General features: G+C 34.5%; 2 protein-coding genes across 2 annotated transcripts in view; one reads left to right on the forward strand and one right to left on the reverse strand.

Moving 5' to 3' along the window:
* Positions 1-23,429, forward strand: part of CACNA2D3 (calcium voltage-gated channel auxiliary subunit alpha2delta 3) — a gene marked incomplete at both ends in the record, with an annotated part of 393,832 nt that overhangs the window by 322,212 nt on the left and 48,191 nt on the right. The gene's annotated exons all lie outside the window — the stretch shown is intronic.
* On the reverse strand, positions 1,014-4,636 carry LRTM1 (leucine rich repeats and transmembrane domains 1; the record flags this gene model as incomplete). The annotated part of the gene is made up of 2 exons (XM_079540556.1): positions 1,014-1,447; positions 4,081-4,636. The coding sequence occupies 2 exons, from the start codon at positions 4,634-4,636 to the stop codon at positions 1,014-1,016; spliced, it is 990 nt and encodes a 329-aa protein (XP_079396682.1).

Raw genomic sequence — 23,429 nt, forward strand, 5'->3', positions numbered from 1 at the left:
ACATTCAAAGTATTCTTTGTGTTTTAAATTGGTTACTGTGGTTTTTGCTCTGGTATCCTCTGAACAGAGCTGCAAAAAGGGCAGACCCTCGAATTAATTCAGCTGGATGCTTTCTCTTTGAAAATGTGCCAACATGCAGCTAGGTGATCCTCCTTACTGAAGGGCAGCACACTGATCAGGACTCCATCCATAGTCCTGAGGTTGTGTGGATCTTGGATTTAGGAGTCTCGGAAACGTCTTTAGCAAGCGTGTATCCCACTGGATAACAGGTAGTGTCTCTTCTTATATGCAGTGTATGCTCATCTCAGAGCCTGAAACATAGTGTAGCATTACTTCCTCCTCCTATGATTTCTCAGCTCTCTTCTTCCTTGCAAGTACTTTAAAGATGAAATGTTGACAAGCTATTTCCTGTTTTCTAAACTCCTTAATGGGGGCAAATTAGGAGGTGGGAAATAGTATTTGGAAACATTGCAACAATTTTGTAAGTTATCAGTGTATAGTCCAGCCAGTTCTAAAACTGATTATAAATTATATTTCTGAATACATACCAGATATTTTAAGATCTTAAACTCTCATCATTTATGTTTTTCTTCGCAAAAAATCTCTCATGTTGAGTGCTAAGTGTGGGCACACCATTATTCGTATATTGTACTAATATTACATCAAAAGCTCGGAGTGAAGAATGGAATACTTGGAAATAACTGTGTTAAAATTTCATTCTGTTACACATTCAGCCTTACATTTTGGCTTCAGAATATATAAAGCAAAATATAAGTACGGATATATGCAATAAGTTGCATCCTGCTACATAAATATACCTTAATGTATAGTTCAAGGAACATATATATGGAACATATATATATATATATATGTATATGTATATACACACAGAGAATTTCTTTAATGTGAAAAAGAAAATAAAAGCAGTCATAACTATTAAACCTATTTAGGTTCCAAGCTTTTAAACTGAGGTGAGGGCTCTTTATTTTCAAGAAACCAGAGACAAAAGTAACTCAAGCCAAGGAGCTATCAAATGGCTCTTTTTCCTCAGGAGTCCCATGCTGTCTTGCAGGGGCCAAATGTTCTCTGTGGTATTTAGCAGTAATTGCAGCATAGGCACAACCATAAACAGCAGCTGCCAACATCATTAGACACACAATTCCACAGACAACTCCAGTTATTACTACAGTGGCAATTGCATGACGCAAATTAACAGGCCTCGGCTTTGGTTTGGGTTCACAACTTAGCCTGCTGTTTTCTCCGTGTTCGTTGTGGTGAGAGTGCTTCAGAGAACTCCTGTGCTCAAAGCTATGGTGATGAGTGGTGGCCAGATGAGTGTGAGCTGTCGTAAGTGGGCACGCCCCAAACAGTTCATAAGGAACTTTGAGGAGGTCCTTGCCCTTCCGAATCCCTGGTGTTGCACAGATGATGCCATCACTTATTCCTCCTGAAAAGAAAAATTAAAGAAACCCAACAGATTATGATCTTAATATTTTCTGATTTCTGAATTCTCTTCACGTAGAGTTTACAGATACTCAAGGTACATTTATGGTCAGTGTTGACTTTATACCTTTAAAGATGTCCAACTATATCTAGAAAAAGGGCAACAAGGCAGGTGAAGGGCTTGGAGAATATGCCTTAGGAGGAGTGACTGATTGAACTAGGGCTGTTTAGTCTGGGGAAGAGGAGGCTGAGGGGAGACATTGCTTTCTTCAAATACCTGAAAGGTGGTTGCAGTAAGAGTGGGATTGGTCTCTTCTAACTGGTGAACCATTTGGATGTGGTGCTCAGGGTCATGATTTAGCAGTGAATTGCTAGAGTTAAGGTAGTATGGTTAGGTTGTGATTGGACTTGATGATCTTGAAGGTCTTTTCCAACCTGAACTTCTCTATGATTCTCTCTTTTTCCAGTTAGATCAAAGGTAAGAATATTGCACTTTAACAATCGTAGAAGAAATTATTTGCAAGTAATAACTTTCATCAGAAATTGTTACAAATGCAAAAGTAAAGAGCAGCAGTCAAGTAAATGTGAGCAAGAAATGTCATAGATAAAAATAAGAGATATTGCTAACAGCAAATTCATTGCTTTCAAATTTGTATTATTACTTCTTTTTCTAAATTAAAAAAAAAAGAAATTAATACATTAGTAAACATATCTTACTTGATTGAAATAACCCGTGAAATAATCATTCTTCCGACATCATGCACTAGTTATAATGAAATAAAGAGAAAGTATAGTAAGTTGAGTACATGAACAATGTTTTCAAGGTTTGTGGTAAGAAAATATTCAGAGTTCTAAAGAAGTTAAGATTAATCAATCTATTACTTGTTCAAGTGGTAAACTTCATAATTGCTCACAGCCAGCTTCTGCAGCCTCTCAAAGTATGTTTTTAGTATAAACGGGAAATGAAGTAGGAAGCCTCAGTCTTGGTAAATCACACCGTTGTTCCTAAGCATGTAGAGCAACACACACAGGGAGTTGCTTTCAGAGTTCTAATTAGGCCATACATCACATCCTTAGGAGTATGGTGTGCTGAGGAGTCAACAAGGCCAAAACCAATGTTTACATATTTAAAAAGTTTAACTTAATCAAGTTAGTTGAATTTTCGCCCTCTGTCTGAAATAATCCACCTTTTAGTTAAATCAAGGCACAGAAATTTTTATCCTTAAAAGATTTTATTTGAGGAAGTAGTGAATAAAAATGGACTCAGATGAAAATCTGGAGTCTACTTCACCAAAAATATTGAGGATATTCCAAGATAGAGATGAGAATAGAAAGTTGTCCTGCTGAAAACTCACGCTGAAATTTCTTTCAGGAAACAGTTCCTGCATAATGCAACTTTAAGCCCTGGGACAGTGTAATGTCTTATCACCCAAAATATTAAGATTAAGATGAGAGGAGTTTAGGCTTTTGTCTATTCTAAAACATTATTTCTGGAAGTGGGTTTATCTCCCAGAAGACTTTTTCTATGTCCCTGTGTTGATAGTATAGTTTTCCAACTAGCCTGCAGGCTTCTGATGCTGCAGTACATCACAGGCAACATGGACTATCTTCACATGTTCCATGTTACCTTCAGGTATAGATAGTTCATCACGTTCAAGCATCAAAGCTTGATTTAGAGAAAAGTAAATTGCAGAGCTGTTTTGAATTTTGAGAGTCTGAACATACCTCCCAGGAGAAAGAAATTTGCTTTAGTGCTTAAAGTCTTTCCTGCATTCATTGTAAGTAAAATGGATATGAATAAAATGCTTTGGAATGATAAAAGCTTGTTTTCTTTTTTTTAATATTGTAAAGTTTCTCGGAGCTCTGGAAGCAAAACAAATTCTTAAATACGTAGAATTAGATCATGTTCTTTTTTATAAAGCATAACTCTAGAACATATTTGAAAGCAAGCGTGAACAAAATATGAAACTACTTTACATATAAAATTTCTTAGGTGGTGGTATTCCATATATCAATCAGGATATTACTAGTAAATTTAGTACTGCAGCAAATTAGAAAGTAATATCAGACAAGAGTAGGCTTCTATAAGATGAAACACATTTTTAGGTAAGTATTCTTATAAGGAAATACCAAGTTGTAATTTGAAGAGAAATTAGAATCCCAAGTTCTCTAAATTGGTACTGATACCTGTGTTGATGCTTAGTCTCATGCATCAGGTAAAAAGCTTCTGGATGTTAGGTTGGTTTCTAGCAAAAGCATTTTGGTAGTATTAAGACAAGTACATGTGCTCAAGTTATGCTTGTTTTATATGTAGATACAGATATGGATGTATATATATATATATATATATATATATATACACATTCACTACAGACATGTATTTCTAGAATATATGTATGCAGACTGTAGTCTCTCTCTCTCAGTGTAAATGATCCTCTATGATTCTAGTTGGCCACCTGTAATTATGAGCACACCTATATTCTGGGCTATGCATAGGAATGTATTTTAGTATGTTTATTTGATAGCATGATGCAGGGTGTGAGGAAAATTGGTACACTATAGTAGTGAAGATCAGTTAGCTGCATTTGGAAGGTTGTGTTCTCATGTGCATCGTATGTAATAAGGATAATTCCTTACCTCTGTATAAAAAACTCTCCAACCACAGTTTCAGGCCAAAGACATTGCAATTACATAGCCAGGGATTATCCTTGAAAAGAACAACTTTCAGGTTTGGAAGTGACTCCAGCAGAACTCTTTCCATTTTCTGAAGCTTGTTATGCTTCACTGACAGTAATGTAATATTCCCTGTGCTGTTTCCAAAAGTCTCAGGCAAACGTACAATGCTGTTGGATGACAAGTCCAGTTCTTTGAGGTGTGGGAGGAAACTGAAGGTCTTGTTTTCTATATAATGAATCAAATTTCTAGTTAGGTTTAGAACCTGTAGGTACCGTAATTTTTGTAAAGCACCTGGTGCAAAACTTGAGAGAGAATTATTAGACAAGTCTAAGATTTTCAGCAGTGGTGTTCCAGTGAATGCGTTTTGGTTGATTCTCCAAATGCGATTATTCTGCAACAGCAGTATCTGAGTTTCAGGTGGTAAGTGGGCAGGAATTTCAGTAAAACCTCTATTCTTGCAGTCTGTGGTCTTTGAAGCCATATGGCAAAGGCATTTTTGAGGACACCCGTGAGCCATGTGTACTGTGAAGACAATGCTCAGCACCAGAAGCCAGTTACCTGTATCACAAATGAAAGCAGCAATAATGCTTTGAAATTATTATAAAATATTTGTCTTTTGACAGTACAGAAGTCGATAACAAAAAAAAAAAGCATATACAGTACATTCATAAGCCATAATGTAGATAGCATAAATATAATTCATAATTTTAACAGTGCATGAATAAATCACAGATATTATTGAAATACTTTTATACAATGGAGTGAAATAAGTGCTCCCAGCATCTTTAAGTGAAGTACTGCTCATGGCTTTATTTTAAGTATAAATCGCTTTCAGGAGGTTTTGCTATCAGCAAAGAAGTAATTGAAGGGAATTGTGTGAAGTTTCTAAAATTACTAAATTGTAATGTTCCTCTGTGTGCAGTAGTAATAACTTTTTGCTATCTTATGTCAGAAGAGTCATTTTTATTTTTATTTTTAAAGTTTTACTACCTAAAAAGAATTAAGTTAATGTACTATCATAAGAGTGACAAGCTTTAAAGGCATTTCCATAAAAAACAGTTAACAGAACTTTTTCAGCAACCTTTATACTTGTTCTTTAAAATGTCTATGTTTACAATTGCTTGGATTCCAGCTGTACTTCTCATAGATACACGTTTCTACTCTCTCAGCAAACATTTGTCAAGAAACTATTATAAAGATAAATGAGGTCACAGGAGTACTTAACACTATTTAGTATTTATCATTTATAATTATCATCTGTTCCCTGATATTCAGGTCAGCCCTAACTGAAAAAAAATATATCATTTTTCTTTCACATATTGCTAGTGATCTTCCACTGTATAGGAACATGCAATTTTATGCAAAGCATGAAGTTAAAATAAATAATCGAATGATGTTAAGTGATGTGAGTTTCTCTGAATAAAGAGAGTCAGTGATAAATTCTTTTTTCACGTTGGTTTTGAGACACCTCAAACCATTTTTACTACTTGCTATTTCAGAATGAAAAGTATTTTGGTCAGTTACTACTTGAAACCTTTGGAAATTAAAGGATACGTTGGCTTACAAAGATCAAATATTAATTAGTAATAGGGAATACCATATGGAAGGAACAAATATGTGATTAAAACATTGAATATAAAAAATATATACATGAAAATATGAAGGAAAGTTTTACTCTGAGGCTACAGTTTAACTGATAAATTCCTCATTAATTTTCCCTGTAAAATGAAATTGCATTCACATTAAAATTATAAATAATCCCCTGCCATCCTTGAATTCTGTATTGTAAAATTCATGAGAAAAAAAACAAGAAAGCATACTTGTAAATAGGTTAAGCATTACATTCAGTTCATTACATTGTTCTGCAACAGTTGGTTTCAGAAACTGACATACAGCTTCCAACATGGCATTAAAAATAAACATGAGTCAAGGAAATGCCTAAAGAACAGAATAGCCTCATTATTAGTCTGAATGCATCAGTATCTCACCTGTCATTCTGCTTTGCTTGTTTCCCACCTTGAAGAAGACTCAGTCCAGTTTTCTGAGGTAGAAGAGTAAATGTACACTTTATTCTGGTTCCTCCTTCAAAACTGTAACATGCTCATCCAATTTCTTCTGCTTGTTTTATTTTTGTGGTGTTGTTTTTAGTTTTTTTGTTTTAAGATTGTATCCTTGGCTTGAGTAGAAGTGCTACAATTTCTAGTGAGTTAATCCATCAGCCTTTGTTTTTTTTTCTTTATCACAATCTTTTTTTCCCTCAACGTCCATTTCTGGCTCTCAGAGTCTTACCCTGCTTCTTTTAATCTGTCAGCAGGCCATGCAAAGAGTGTCTGTCAACTCTAACTGGACAGCTGTAACATACAAATCATGACCTGATAGCCCCGTCTTTTTGATTATTTAATCTGCCTCACATGGAAGGCAGGAAAATAAAGCTGCCTTTTAAAATCCACTGTAGTTTCTGAATTGTGGTGGATTATTAGCTATGCTGTGTCAATTTTTGCAAGATCAGATGACTCTGAACAAAGATTCTGATTATCCTGAGCTGTGACTGGAGGCAGTGGAGTGTGTAATATTGCCAGGAATAGTCATGTGGGTTGATGATATGGTTTTGACAGTGCACTTGTTTGCTCTTCTAAGCTTATTCATCTGACATCCATTAGTTGTGCTGACAGGCTTTTCTTGCATGGGAACACAGAACTGGTGTCTCATTCTATAAAAATGGCAATGGACACCAAGAATACTGAAGAAATTTATTTCCAAACATTATTTGAAAAAAAAGGAATGTGTTCTTACAGTGCTTTGATTTGCCTCCTTGATACTACTACTCATTCATACTGTATCAGCTACAACAACAACCAAAAAGGATTAATGACTTGTGACTATGAAATAACTCAAAGGTGTTTCAAGGAATTAATGATCTAGTATAACAGAGTCTTTCATGATCATATCATCACTCTATCATCCATTACCTTTCTTTTTAGTGGGGAAGTAGTGCAATCAAAAGCTTTCAGGACAGTTCTGACATGTAGCACGATAACTTTGGTCCAAATTCTTCTTTTATGTGATTTTGAGAAAGTCTAACAATACTCATTTTCTACTGCAGAATAGAAGGAATTGTACGCAAGTGGAGGTTGAAAAGGGCATCTAGAAAACATCTGGTCCAAACGGTTGTTGAAAGCAAGGCCTTACATGAGGTTACCCATGTCCTTGTCAAGCTGAGACTTACATGTTTCCAGGAAAGCATCTCCAAAGCAGCTCTCATGTCTGCTACTTTCCAGCAGCCTTAGTCCTGTCTCTAACTTCCAGATCAGCCTTTGTGTTCCTAGCCTTATCCCTTACATGCTTTTTTTTATTTTTTTTCACGCTACTCATCTCATATGCCTCCCTGGTCAGTGTTTTGTTTGTGTGTTTGTTTTTATCACATTGGTTCTCCATTCCTCTCAGTCCTTCATGTCTCCTCTGTCTCTCAAGCCACTCTCATCCTCTGCAATAGGCATCTTTAATCCCCTTTTCTTGGTTTGAGGAAGAGATTTGATGTGCTACTGTAAAGGAAACTGTATATAGAACAGTAATGATTATTATAGCATGCTTTGCTGAATTGATTCTGAGACTTTTCAGAGTACTGAAAGAAACAATGAGTATTGCAAAATGGTGACAAAGAATGTGGAACAAGTGGCATTCTGTAAATAGATGTGAGTATTCATCTCAAAGATATTAGGATTATTGCTGTGAATGGTAGGTCGTATTGCCTTTAACTCACATGAACTTTGACACGTCATCCTGATTCAGCCTGAAAGATTTCAGACTAGCACAGAGAAAATCCGTAGATGTAGATTGCCAGGTAGCAGCCATAGTAAACAGCTTCAACTTTCCAAAGGGAGAGGAAGATGAATGTCAGGTTAAAGAAAAACACTTCTCTAATCTTTGTTGCAAATCATATTTTTCTGTGGTTTCCCAACTCATGTGTGTGCATACACACATTGAAGAAACACAGAAACAGACCTATCTGAAATAATAGCACTGAATCATTTTAATGAAGACAGAACTAACTGTAAGAAGGGCAGTTAATAAATACAGTAATCCTTAGAAATTGTAGCCTTTGTAGTTGCAGATGCTCTGCTTTGTTCTTTAAAGGAAGGAATTTAGCTCAGGTGTTCGTTGCTACAGACAGTTTCAGTCTGTCCTTGACATAATCCATATCTTGTAACAATAGTAGCCCTTCTCATGACTGTTTGTTATATTACAGAAGGTATTAGCTATGCTGCTGTTGTGTTATGATAGCACTTTTTCATACTTATAAGTTCTCATCAGAATCTACATTTTTATTTTTGCTCATGAATTTCCAGGTCCACAGAACTGTGGGGGTTGGAATGGACTTTTGGGGATCATCAAATCCAAATTCCTGCTAAAGCAAAGAGTTCAAAGAGTTTAATTCAGTTTCTTTTTTAACTAATTCCTCTTTAACTAACGTTTGCTGACCAGGTAGGCTTGCAAGATCCCACAACACTTTGTATCATCTAATGGTAGCCTCAAAGAATGTCTCCTAACTGCCCTCTTATTTTAGGTAAGCGTTTGCTGCTATAATTGTATTATTTTTAGCACTTGCATTATTAAAGAGATGTTCATAGGACAAGGTCACGCAAAGTTAAGCGCTGTGGGAGGTTCAGTTCCAACAATAATGCAGAGGTTGTTTTATGTATTCTGAATTGCGGTATAAGAAGTTATTACTCTTTTTAAAAAAATCTTCATGCTGGATTCAGATTTGGAAACATATGATTAAATCTGTCAATTTGCTTTTCATGTAGATGTGGCCATTTCGTCTTCACATTGAGAACTCTGAATACACATATTTTGTAAACAGAATTTTCCCTAACCTATAATCCGTTTCGTATTCCCATTTATTAGTAATAATACTTTGGTTAAGACGGAGAAGTTTGATGTGGTGAAAATTACAGCTGTGAAACAGGTAGATTTGCCAGAAACAGAATAACTCATGAAATTTACTCTACTTCTGGGCTTTTGAACAACCAGCATGATTCTTTTCAGTTGTCTGATGTGGTGCAGCAGTGTGTTATTGTGACTGCTTAAATTAACTTGTGCCTTGTTGCAACAAGACACGTTTCCCTTTGCCCATGGCAAGCTAGCCTGGTAAACTCATGTCCTATCCATTTGTGCTGATGGGGCACTTCACTGTCAGATTGCCAGAATGTACTTTGTTACAGAAGTTTATTGCTTTGTGCTTCAAAGGAATGTACAAGAATCATCTCTTCCTGCAGAACACTGTATGAATTAGACTCTAGCAGAGAGGGAAAAAAAATTAGTACTTGTATCAAATACTTTAAAGTCTATAGAATTCTGACTACACATTTAGTCCAGACAGACATGATTATATGAAAAAGAAAAAAAAAAAACAGCATTCCTCAAACTATGGCAGAAAATTCCTGTACATTCTCTCGTTCTCTCCATTACACTTATTTTCCTTCTGCTTTTGGATGGGGAGATATAATCTTACAGGGAAAATGGCATGAGCTTTCTCCTCTGAAGGAGGAACAACTAAACTCTTGTTGAAGACCTAAACGCAACTCAAGGCAATGGATTGGGATACAAACCAATCCTTATCATGGAGTAATTATGGAGTACTATACTTTCAATTCCTCATGTGTTTCTCTCTACAAAGGCAGTCTCTGTATCCAAAGAGCTCAGGACCCTCACTATGGCTGTCAAGGAACTAGATTTTTAAAAGTAGACAGAAATAAGAGGAAGGCATTGGTTCCTATTCCAGGCCACCTTTCATAAGAGAAGTATAAGCCAGTAGATCAAATCAAATTTGGCTTGAAGAACTTTACAACCTTAAAACGTTGTCCATAATTCACAGAAGATGTCTGTGTAGATTTCTTCAGACATCTTATTAGTTAGGCAGGACAAGGGAAGACTAGTAACATTCAGAGTTTAATGACATCAAATCCTGATTATCACAACAGAGGAACCATTATTACGTTGTTATCCAAAAGTTGCTCATGCCTGCTCATTATGAATTGTTTATTAGTAACTCTGAACATGAGAAACAACATTTTGTAACTCCAAAAATAAATAAACTAGTAGGCAGCTGTGATTTTGTTTTTTGGATCACTGAATTGAGGGAAAGAGCCCCATTTTCTTCTCTTTTCAGTGGCTTGTTTCACCATACATAGATACATCTGGTACATGTTTATAAAATACATAATTAATTTGTGAAACAGTGCTGGAAGTTATCCTTGGGCCAAAAATTAGTAAGATTCATACATAATCTGGAGCCATAGTTACCTCGTGGGACAAAAAAAAAAAGAAATAATTTAGAGAAGATATAAACTTTCACTCTTAAGGGCTTTAATCAACTAATGATACAAGTTATGGAGAAAACCTTTCCCTGTGGGCAAGGTTTTTCTTTTTTTTTTTTTTTCTTTCTTTCCATAATTATTATTTATGGGAATTTTTACACCATTTTTACACGCTAGCGCATGAGATACAATAGATAAAATAGATACAATAGATAGATAGTGAAGTAAATGAGCTGAAATACTCTGCATTCAAGGTGCAAATTTACAGTGGAGGAAAGAAACAGGATAGTTCAGAGGGACTTACAGACTATTTCCAACAACCTGCAAACCAGCATGGCATCTGCCACTGTGTCGGATGGTGTCATTTATCATTGTAGGTGCCTGGTGAGGTCAGGACTGCATTCATCCCCAAACTGTTATTTTGGTTTGGATGGAGAAAAATCTTTCAAAATTAATATCCAGGTAATCTGGATACAGCTGTTTTGCTTAATCCTTTTCAGATTTTTTTCACTTTTTTTGCTTCACTGAGGGGATGCAAGACTTTCAATGCAGCAATATGTAGTGATATTAACACTGACATAATTAGTTTCTTGTCCGTTTGGCTTACACTTCTTTCCCCATAACTAAATAATCAGTATTTGAAGGTTTGAAAGGGTTTCCTCAAGAATACTTGAGCACCAGCCTATACTATAAAGTAGAAAGTTCATTGCATGCATGGGATGCAAGGCCTTCAGAATGAGAAGAAGTGCAAAGAGAAATGCAAAGTTACTTTTCCTTAAGTGCGAGCTACGTTAAGTTGTATTTAAAGGCAGATTATGTATCAGTATTTATTCTGTTACAGGTAGAAGGAGGGAGGGGAAAACTGTTCAGACATTTCCCGATGAATGACTACCACCTGTTATTACATGCTGAGAATCTCTGTGTGGAGCTAAGAGATATCACTGACATGGTTAATTAATTAATTGATTCATTTTGCTACTACTGTAAGGAGAAATGTATGCTGCTTTACATGGAGGTAACAGAAATCAAAATAAATCAACTAGGACAAAGGCAAAGTAAATATAAAAATAAGAACAAGCATTCATTTTATTTAATCTTGACATTTTAGATCCTTTTTGTCCTCACTTAAACATGTTGAAATTGAGGTCACTTTCACGATCATTCTAGTTTATCCTTCTTACACTGAAGACAAAATTATTTTCTAAACTTTTCCTTAGGTGTTTTTTTGATTGTTTGTTTAATGTTTGAAAAGACTTTTTATTTATAGTCATACCTCACCTTAAATTCAATCTTAAAGGAGAAAAGAGTAAATTTTCTGCACTTCCTGAACGGTTAGAAATCAGGACGTTGTTTTCTTGAACAAACTTGTGTAGAAGCATTTTGAAATATTCTCAGTGTAAGAAGAAAGATTTTAAATGTGGTAAATGTTTCTGTTTCTTAAGCTGGTGTGGTGAACAGTTAAAAAATAGAACTCATACTTCATTAATTGTTTTCATGCTTTTATGGCAGGACACTATTATTTAAATAAAATTCACTGATGGATGTTGGGATTTCTCATCCTTCAAGTTTATCCAGTTGTACTGTTTGCAGGCATGATAAAGTCTTGGGAAAATTCATATGAAGGATCCTGATGTGTCTGTTCAGAATTTGTAAAAAGGCCAGTAGGAGATCTTTTTTCTCTAAAAAGAAAGGGGAAAAAAAATGTATGGAGAAGAAATGTCTTCCTACAGAGTGCGTTTTATTAATGAGAATTACAATACTGGAAAATCTGGTGTAGATTAGCAAAGAACAGTAACAACAGGAACAGTGTATCCAAATGGAACTGGTTGGATAATTAAATTCCTTTAATAGGTACTGAAACTTAAACCTCTTGATCCTTCTGGATCCCTCTGACGTAAGCCATACTCTTAAAAGCCATGGAACTTGATTCTAAAAGCGTAATGTGGGAGAAAAATATTGGGATGATGATTAAGGATTTCAGATACCCTGGGAGGAAATTTATGCAGGGATAAAACAATCTGCATTTAAATAAAGTAAAAGAAAAGCAACCAAACAGCAACAAAAAGCCCATGGCTATGAAATATAAAAAGAAGCTTTAATAAAAGACCTTTTATAGAGGTGTGCAGTTTATACCAGCAATAATGAAGCAATTTTATTGGGATAACCCAATGGCAACTAAAGGAAACTGAAGATTGAAATCTTTAAGTAAAACCCCTTTTTCTCTGTTTTTATTCTGTTTCTTTCTTTCTTTTTGCTTTGTTTTGTTTGTTTTGCTTTGGTTTACTATTTTCATACCCAGAATCACAAAAGAGCCTTGTTTTATGGTTTCTTTTCTTATCACTAGAGTAAAATTTATTCAATAGTAATTTCAATTTAAAAATTTGTATCTAAAGGGAACAATATTGTCCTTTTCTCGACCTGGTAAAAATGCAAATAATTTATTGAGATCTACTTTAATACAATTATTAGAAGTATCATGCCAAATAGCTGACATGCTGCTTGCTAGGTAAGGAGGAAAAATATATTAATAATTTTGGCATAAATGTCAAAGTCCTGCCAGTTGTAAAACTGAGCCATGTCTGCTGGCGTAGGTTGCTTTGTTTGTTTTATTTTGTTTTTGTGCTAACCAAAGTTATCTGCAAGCTTGTTACTATGGTTTCTATTTTACTGTCCCTTAAAATGCTGAAGGATTAATTTTCTGGGTCAAGTAAACGCATTAGTTATGAGGATGAAAATATTATAACAGCACTTGAAAAGCCTACGTATAGGCAAGTATAAAGAAAAAAAGTACAGTATAAAAGTAAGTCATTACTTCTGAAGCTGAGGAAACATTTAAATGTTAGTCTCATCTTTTTATCTTCAGTATTAGCATATGACTTCCATGTCACTGAGTAAGACTATAGGAACTCAGGCGGTACATATTATCATTTAATGCAATACAGCATATCTCTTTTTGTGTAAAGGTACTTTTATTTTATTACCATTTAATTTAGGACATGATCTCCACGTTCCCAGCCTCATTGATCCTCCTCTGTCCAAACAGCTATGGCTATCTTGGTCAACATGAGCATATTATAACCTTTATTTGCTTTCATTCTGCTCTGCAGTAAGTTATTTTTGAATATAATGGCAGGGCTGACCTTGATTACTCATGTTTTGGCTGAAACTTCTCATCTTTTTCCCTTCACAAAATGACAGTACGTTTCTCAGCATCCATTTTCTCTCTGACTCTCTGTTTCAGCAGAGTTAGAATAGATAAGTTCAAAGAACAATATTACTGCCTTCTCTGCTTCTGAAAGTAGTCATTGGGAGAAAGTAAGCTACCATTTTTAGAAGCTGAAGAAGTTAAGCATTATGTGCCTGGTTTATAGAACTAATCATTTCCATACCTCTCCTTTTAGTGTCTGTAAGATCTTAGGTTTTCATTAGTTACTGCTACAAACTGTCTTTCTCTAAATTCTATAGGAATAGGAAAAAGCAGGGAATTCTCTCTCCCTCTGTAATTGTTAGTTTTTGATGATTAGGGGGTTCTAATGATCCAAACATGGGCTTTGGTGAGCATTTGTATTTTGTGCAACTGAAAGGAGCTGAAATGTCCAATATAGGCTTGTGCATGGAAAGTAAACACCTTGTCTACTCTACTATATGCCCTTGGTTGGTCATGTTTTACATACTGACATTTTAACTTAGGATTTTGTAGCCTGCTGTTTCTTGAACTGGGTACCTGAAAGCAGATTTGTAAAAGAAGCAGACATCAGTATGCCAGAAGGAGTCACACAATGCATGATTCGCCCTCACTTTGATTGAAACCTGGCTAAAATCAGTAATGCAGAACAACATTCCAATTTCATCATTACACTGCAAAAGATAAAAATTTATTTGTCTCCAAACCTCTTCAAAAGTATTTCATTATTGTTGCTAAGGCATGTTTTTCAGTTTTACGTAATCGAGAGTTTGGGCCTGGTTGTTATGTATGTTTACAGATCACACCCTAATGTGCAACATGTATTTGTAATACTTAGCTGTTACTGCTTTCATTCATTATATTGTAATCACTTCTTATAGATTGTAAGGTGTCCTTTGTCCCGTTTCACTAACAAGGAAATGGAGCACAGAAAGGGTAATTTGCTCAAAGTTTGCACTGCAGGCAAACTGCAAAGCAAGGAACAGAACAATCTTCAGAATCTCAGTTCTTAAGCCAGTGGACCACCCAGTCTTCATAGATGTGTGTTCTCTGATAGAAGTTCCTCAGAAATTCAGATGCTGTAGTATAATGTCCTTATGTACAAAGAATGTAACGTGTGAACAATGTTGTCATTTAATAAGAGATTGTTTTATAAGACCAGTTAATGAGTCTTGAGTGTGATAAGCAATGGTAATGCTAATGCTTCCCATTTTTCAGAGATTAAGATGGGTTGAATGATGGAGGGTTTCCCATGCTAAAAAGTCCTGTTGTAAATGTTCCTCCTGCTAATGTAATTAGGAAATATTGGCCTTGGTTAATGTAACTTAAAGAAAACATGTTGTCTTCATCAAATTTTTTCAAGTTGTTAAACAGGCATCGCCTTGTCTAGAAAGAAAATGGGAGCATATAGAGTTTCCATGGAAACTCAGTTAAAATGCTGATTTGTGGAAATGGTCATAATCAGTACCATAATCTAATCTTATTGAATTAAATGGAAAAAAAAATCTTAGTTACTAAGTACCGAAGAACAGTGTAAGTATCTCTGTGCATGCAGAAATCATACCCCTCTTCCTCTAGTTACTTTCTAAGTGCAATTAAAATCATGGAATAAAGCAGGGAATTTCTGCTAGTGTTCTCATTTTCCTTCTATGGATAGTTTTACTGTTTTTTTACACATAAAAATCAACATACAAATATAAATCTATGTAAATGTACTTTATTTAAGTTGGTAAAAGCTTAATATATTTCTAGTACATGTCTTACATGTTATTCTTTAATGAAAGGAAGGGGGGCTTTTCCCTTGGAGTAGGGCACACCTGCTCTGTAAAGTGAAAAAAATTGCGATATTCTTTTCTTCCCTCACAGACATACTGAAAGCATCCTTGCTGATAAAATGCAAAGCTGATTAATTTGACTGTATTAGAAAATGAAATGTTCTGGTAAATACATTGTAGAAACATATTCAAGAGAGCCTCTGTAGTTTAGAGGTGCCTACTTTTTGAAAATTGGTGATTCAAATCTATTCTGTTGCCTACTAGTGTTGGAAAAAACACAGTAGAGACTCTGGAAGAACTCCCATACATACACTAATTGCAATGTGAGATAAGAGCTGCTGAAAATCCCAGTAGTATTTGTCTGTCCTTATAGGTGCATATGTCCTAACTGCCAATTTAAGAAACTGCTATGAAATAAAAACTTTGGGGTTGGACACGATGATCTCTGGAGGTCCCTTCCAACCCCTACAATTCTGTGATACAATTCTGTGAAATTTTGGCCTTTGGAAGACTGTTTTTCATTCTAAGTCAGTAATACCTGAACCTTTATACAACAACATAATTTCTGAAAATTCTTATCAAAAGTATTCTCTGAATGGATATTTAAGGGCTTTTTCTATTCCTGTCATACGCTGAGCATCCCTTAACTTTCACAGACCACAGTGAGCAGTAGTAATACTCAACACCTTTTAGGCATAAGCCCCAGTTGCATTTACACAGATCTCACGACTTAGTAGAGATAGCAGCTATTTTGTGTGATAAAACCTTAGTTTAATGAAATGTCAAGGACAGCTACCTTTCAGCAAACGCCCCTGATTTATTTCAAAGCTATTCCTTTAGAGGGGATTAGAGCTAGTATTTGTGATATTGATTTACCTAAAAAATATGAATTTATTCTCTTAAAATATGCTTTACTTCTCTATTGAAAGCTAAATCCTACACATTATTAGGAAATAAATTGAAGTATACTTCTTGTTGAAGCATCTGGATAATAGATTTTGTAAAGTATATTGCATTTATACTGCTGTTGTGGAAAACACGCCTGCACTTATTCTAGTTTTAGAATTTAATAACTCACAGATAAGTTCAAGAATAGTCATAACTTGGTGCACAGATCTCTCGACAGTGATGAAATTTTATCAAGAAGTTTTAAAAATCTCAGTGCCTTTTGATTTTATTGGTTTTAATGTTTTTGACATTTAACATTTAACGTTTGTTTTCTTGGAATATCCTTTAAAAGCATTAATTAAATATGTATTTGGAAAGAGATAAGTCAGTAGAATTTTCTTTGTATTTTGTAACATCAGGGAGTTGCAAAATGCTTCATTTATCTAATGAAGTAAATCAGTTCTTGGCTACTTTTTAGCAGTGTGAAAATCTATCTCAATTCATGAATATTCAGATCAGCCCTAAGCAAATATTTCTGCTGAAGGTTACCTGAGTTTATCTAGAAATTCTGCAGATGCTTTTTCTTTTTCCCAACATGTGATAAGACAGAAAAAAATGGAAAGTTGTTATTCTGTCCCTCAGTGCGTGACCTGTTCATTGCACTGTTCTCCAGTTCACACACTTAAATGAAAGAAAATATAAATTTATTTCTCCTAATAAAGGTTAATTCCTAAAAGGAATAATTAATGTATCTTGACAGAGTTTTGTAATGCTAGAATTCCTACAAATGTAGAATAAATAATAAAACTAACTAAATGTGAAAGTATTCAGATCATTGCCAATCTTAATCCAGTTCTAAAAATCGAATACATTTTCATGGGAAAGTATGCTGTCTGTAGCTTTTACCATTGCTGCCTTTTACAGTTGTTCAGTAAAGACACAAGCATAATATACAGGGTTTGCAAAACCACTATTACTGTTTTCTTTATACTTTCAAATACAGAATCCATAATGTTTCTATTGTGTTACTTCAAGTCTTACAGCAATTCGAAGTAATTTGATAATCACAATAGAGTGCAATTTTGTAGAGAATGTCACATTATAACTCAGTTATGAAGGAATCCAAGTCTTATTTTTAGTGATATGATGATTTTGATAAAATATTGGTGTTTTCTTACTGAATATACTGTCTGTTTACCTAATAAGATTTTGTATATTCTCAATAGCCATTCTGAAATGCTGGAATTTCAATTTGGGAGGGATAGACCTCTTTTGTAATAAGAGCAATGAATATTTTTTCCATTTTTAAAATGAGTCTTTTTCACAATGCTAAAATTTGTTGATAAGAACTTTGTCTTTCAACTGAGTTAGGTAGTAGCCAGGATCAAATCTGAAAAAATGAAATGCTATCAAAGTTTGACCACAGTGTATTTTAGTTAAAGCAGAAGCTGAGAGCCTGACATCTCCTAAGAGAATCTGGTCACAGCCTCCAAGAGTTCAGATAAAGATCCTGATTTCTGGATGTTTTTCTGAACTCCAAGTCTCTTGAGGTTCATTAATTGCAAACTTGAAACCACAGCTTGTTGGCTGAGATGTGAAAGAAATACTAGCTAAACCACACTAACTAGTAAGATCAGGGCTTCAGCTATAAGGAAATAAAACTACTCAATATGCTCTCTCTCTCTTTCTCTCTCTCTCTTTCTTTCTCTCTTTCTCTCTTTCTCTCTTTCTCTCTTTCTCTCTTTCTCTCTTTCTCTCTTTCTCTCTTTCTCTCTTTCTCTTCCCTTTTTTTTTTCCCTTTTCCACTTCTCTTTTCTCTCCCTAATGCAATGAAACAGGTGTCAGTATGCGTCAGATATATTCTAAAAATCACAGTAAAGGATTCTCTAGACACCAGATAGGGCTTAACCATGCTCTACTACACTCTCTTTAAATCGTACAGTTTAAACCACTTTTATACTATCAATGTTCTCCTTGTACTTCTCAGGAGCAAGGTATATATATTTCCAGCAAAGTGCACTTACTGTAATTTTGTATGCCAAGGAGTTACCTCCCTCCAGGAATATGAAAGATTTTTTTTTTCCTGGAAAAATTACAAACGCATTCCCAAGTAGCTCCCTTGAGCTGTACTCTGGGTGCAGAGAGTTTATCATGGGGTAAAATAGTAGATTTTTTGTGGGAGCCCTTTGTTACAATGTTGGCAGCACATCTACTATCTTGTAAAGTTTGAAATATGGCATAACTGTCTGAATGATAATTTACAGATAACCTGTTTTCCTCCAAGTTCCTCAGTGAAGCCTCCTGAAAAGTCAAAAGACTTTCAGTCAACAATGTCTATATTTTTTTATGTTTCCACTCAATTTATATCCTTCCTCTGCTTCCTCTTGCTCCTGCTGCTACTTCATTAGTCCTCCAGAAGGAAGATATGTGTCGGGGAGTCAAAGGGAGTCTGGTTTATGATGATGTTCACAGACTGCCCTCCGCAGTTCTGTTTTTCAGGGATTGGCTGCAAACCAAGCCCTTCAACTTTCCCCCGTGGTTTGAGTTTGGATGAACTTCGGCATCCCAGCAATCATCATCCTGCTCCCCTTTCAGCTTGGCCTCACATCAAGTTCCCAATATCTCCTCCCTTTCTGCTTAAGCTTGGCCTCCAGGAAATACCAGTTGCCACTGCCTTTGCTGTATCTTGGGAGTTTCCATCCAGACAACTAGTTTCCACCACTAATTCTAAACATATTCTGGGAGAAAATAGTACATTTAAGATCTGTTAGTAAAGGGGGACATCTTCAACTGTCCATTCTCCATTTAAGAAGAATGCATATGTTTACATGTTGCATCTCAGCACACCTGCTGGAGTATTCTATGCATTAGCTAAGACCTTATGACATGTTATGAAAACTGTATTGTCTCTCATAACAAAGCCCTGACACTGATAAATACTTATATGGTACTTAGAAATGTATGTGTATGTGTGCAATCATCCCACTTATCTGAAGCTAAAAGGATAAAGATAAAATACCCATAATAACACTGATATTTTTTTTCTAAACATTAGTTAAAGTTCAAAAAAATTCCGATTGTGATTTTTTTTCTATTTCATGTTGTATCTAGGTTAATAAAATACTTGTCTTTGGGAAAATCAATCGGTAAGTTTTAATAAGGTGCCAGCTCAAATTTTGGTGTAAAAGTATGTGTGCATTTACAAGGATTTTGAATGAACATAACACTAAAGCATTTTAAAAATAATTTTAGAATATTATTAGGATAACTTAAGAGTAAAGAAATATGTAGTAGATTCAAGTGATAGGTCTATTATTTTTTGCTGGTTTGCTTGTCCAATAATTTTTGTTTTGAGCCAATACAGAGATTGTCAGCCTCTTTTCAGCTATGAAATGTTATTTCTTGTCATTTTTCTATTGTGGAAAAAAACTCATCCTATTTATCATGAAAAAAGACTGCAGTACAGTATGAAAAGTTCCAAACAAAGAAACACTGATAAATTTCATTGATAAATTTCTCCTTAATATTGTTTCTCGTTGTAAATTACAAATAAATATTAAAAAAAAATGATAATAATGATACTAACCCCTACTCTACCCTGCTTAAAGAAAAAACAATTATCAAACAAAAAATAACCAACACACTGCAGAGGGTATTTCATGAATTGTATCACAATCCACATGTCCAAATATGTGATATTTAATTTTCCTTGGGTAAGAACTGTCCAGTTTGTAAGAAAAACAGAAGGCAGCACACAATTACTTAATATCTTGGCCCAGCTTTTTTCTAATTAAAACTTAGTGTCCAGTATCCCTGAAAAAAAAAACAACGCATTTTCATGTTAAATTTCTGGCCATCTTTTTTTTTTTTTTTTTTTTTTTTTAAATAAAAGAAATGAAAATGATAGATAGGTATAGATTGAATTGAAAGATCTCTGAGATCAAGAAGAATACTGAATGAGGTGTGAAGTTCGGAAGACTGAAACTGAATTTTACTGTGCTAATAAACTGTAACTGGGACTAGAAGCAGTCTGAGAAGTACACATTCAATGAGTGCTAATTCATTTCTTGCTTAATGTAACCTGAAAGAATTAGTATTACTGAGAATATAACCATAATTATATTACTACATATTACTATATTCTGTTGAAATACCTTTAATTTATTAGCTAACCCTTTTTGTATTGAGAAAACAACTGACTATTTTTAATTATAATACCTAAAACGTTTTGTACAGAACCTAACATAAATATCTTACAGATATTTGTAAATACTTAGAAAAACATCAGCTTTGGATGTGAGATACTTCAGTTAATCTCTAACAGAGGTACTTTTTGGCAGTTGTGCTGTTTATTGCTCAATATTGTATCATGGAGCATAATATTCTACCTCTTAAGCTTTGGATAAGCCGAAATTAAAGACAGAAATATTTCGAACTGAATCAAAGACTTAGATTATAGACAAAAGAAATGCAATCAGTTTTTTTGTGAGTAATTAAATCTGTTCTAGAATAATTCACATTTACTTTTTTAGGTATTTTAATAGATATTAAGAGATAATAGAAGTAGTTGGAAAGAAACAGATCTTAAGGAGTCTCAGCTTAATGCACAAAGGTGATACAGGTAAAGAAAAATAATCCTGCTGCAAGTCTGTCTCCAAGATTTATTATTTTGAAAGCAAATTAAGCCTCCCTTAAGATAATTCCATCAGAAAAAGGATGTCCAATTATCCTTAAAATGTTGAGCATCTTTTATGTATGATAAATTACCTTAGGCTATCTATACTCTACTGTGGAAAAAGGGAATAGATACTTTATGATATTTCTTTAATCTTGCTAATCTTCTGCTTTTGTATAGTGTTAAGTTCTCTGATATTCTACAGAATGGAAACCCTTTTACATTTTACTGCTTTTTCCTTCAGTCTGTGGATTTGATTATCTCTCCCAGGTTTATAGGGAGTTTCATCTCCTCTCATGCTTGAAATAAATCAGTCTGCTCTGTTTTCCTCTCTCATTTTAAGTAGGAGTTGGGCCTTTTTACATAGAGTACAAGAACTCTTATAATTCCCTACACAGAACAAGACTAATTTATTGAGGGAGGATTTCCTTATCATTCTGTCTGTTTGCTTAACCATGGAGATTTTGAGTTGAACACAAGCAATTCTGATCTATTCAAATAATTTATTTGTTTTCTTAGATTTTTTCCTTGATACTAAAAGGGCCTGAGTTCTGTGGAAATTGAGCCCTTCCCAATAACTTTATTCTTACAGCATCCTACAAAAAACAATGAATTATTACTTTCAGCCTTGGAATAAGTGCATAAGGAAATGGAAATGGATTATTTAAAAATTAATGGAGCCAAGAAATTAAATTGGTAGTTCTTAAACTTCTTATTTCATAGAGTATGTGCTACAAAATACCAATCACTGTATTAAACAGAGGAAAAAAATGTTGAATGTCTGCTATCCATGCACAGCATTAAAGCTGCTTATTGAAGTTGCCTAAGTAAATTTGATAGTATGGTTGACACAATTACTTGGATTTGGAGTATTCATATGAAATGATACATTTTGTGTTACAGAAAATAGACAAGTACGTGAAGAAAGAGCCTTCATGCCTCTCTGGTAGCTCCCATTAACTGAACGTGTAGCCAGCTTATAAAACAAATTTAAATACAAAAATGAATGCCAGCACGAATATTTTGTTCTGAAGTTCTGAATGCTGATGAACTAGAGATTGTTCATAAAAACATATTGGTTCTGAAACCAAAAATATCCTGCACTGGAAAAGCTCAGAGGAAAGCATGTGAAGATGCTTTAGTATCACCTTAGGAATTGAAAAAAATGTAGAGAATATGTAAAAAAAAAATGTAGAATAGAGATGTTAATTCTTTTAAATAAAGGTTAATCCTATACTTACTAACTGAGTTACAGAAAAATAAATGTCATTTATTATATGTCATATAAAAAATATAGAAGTTATTCAGTGACATGAAAGTTGTGATGTCATATTTTTCATGAAGGGAAAAAAAAAAAAAAGGTAAAACAATGGTGAGATGAAAATCTCACAGCATGACACCCCTATTCAAAGCAAATCCCTAATGCTGTCTTCACTGTACAATGTATATGGGAGATATGTTTTCTCCTCCAATCTTGAAACATAGGTACAAATCATGTAGCTGTTCATTAAAAAAACAAAAACAAAACAAAACAAAACAAAAAACAAACAATTACAAGGATTGCAAATCTACCATATGGGAAATACATATTTTGTTGTGTGTTATACTCAGAAAGTTGCCCTCTGTGACTGAATGACCTTGAGCAGAGCAGGCAAAAGTTTAAATTTTGAAGTTTACCTCATTCAGTGATATTGTACCTGAGAGATAGATGATAGAGCTCTTCTGGAAGTTAGGTATGGAAATAAATGGAATCAATCTTGAAAAAGGAAGGAAGGAAGACAGTAACTGGTAAAGTCTGGTCTCACTTTCTACAATAACTACATTACTCTTGAGAGTGTGTTTGCTTGAGAGTGAGCGAGTTCTGTATTCATTCCTGGTCTCTTATATCTCATTATAGTTTCCCTAAGTATCAAAATTCATAGAGCTAATTTTGTGAAAATAAAGCTGTAACTGTCTGTGTCCTCTCATTCTCATGAAGAAGGATGCTCTACATTTCACAGAAATTAGTCCAAGGACTTCAGCTGTCTTTGTGCTACAGCATTCCATCATGCAACTGATTAAAACATTCACATGGAATGTTTTACAGATGAGCTTTCTTGTAAATATCTTGTTTCTTTTCAGAATTTGTCTCGTGGTATGAAATTTACACTGGTCACTGGAAGACCTTTAGAACACGTTTGTTTTATTTAAGAGTCTAGACTACATAATTAGCTTTTCTCTTCACATTTTAGACTTTATTCTAAGAATCATAAAATAGTTCAGATTGGGAGGATTCTCCTGACGTCCAAACTCCTGCATAGGGTTACATATACATACAATTTAATTACATGAGAAATGATATTTTAATGATTTCTTTACAAGTTTGAGGCTTTGACTGCTCAAGGTAAGTCTAGGCTTTGAATCAGCGTGATACCTACTTCTGTATCTGTTGATCATGCAGTTTCTTCAGTGATTTGAAAAGAAATGTTCAC

The sequence above is a fragment of the Tetrao urogallus genome (assembly GCF_951394365.1).
Source record: "Tetrao urogallus genome assembly, chromosome: 10".
In the NCBI taxonomy this organism is placed as follows: Eukaryota; Metazoa; Chordata; class Aves; order Galliformes; family Phasianidae; genus Tetrao; species Tetrao urogallus.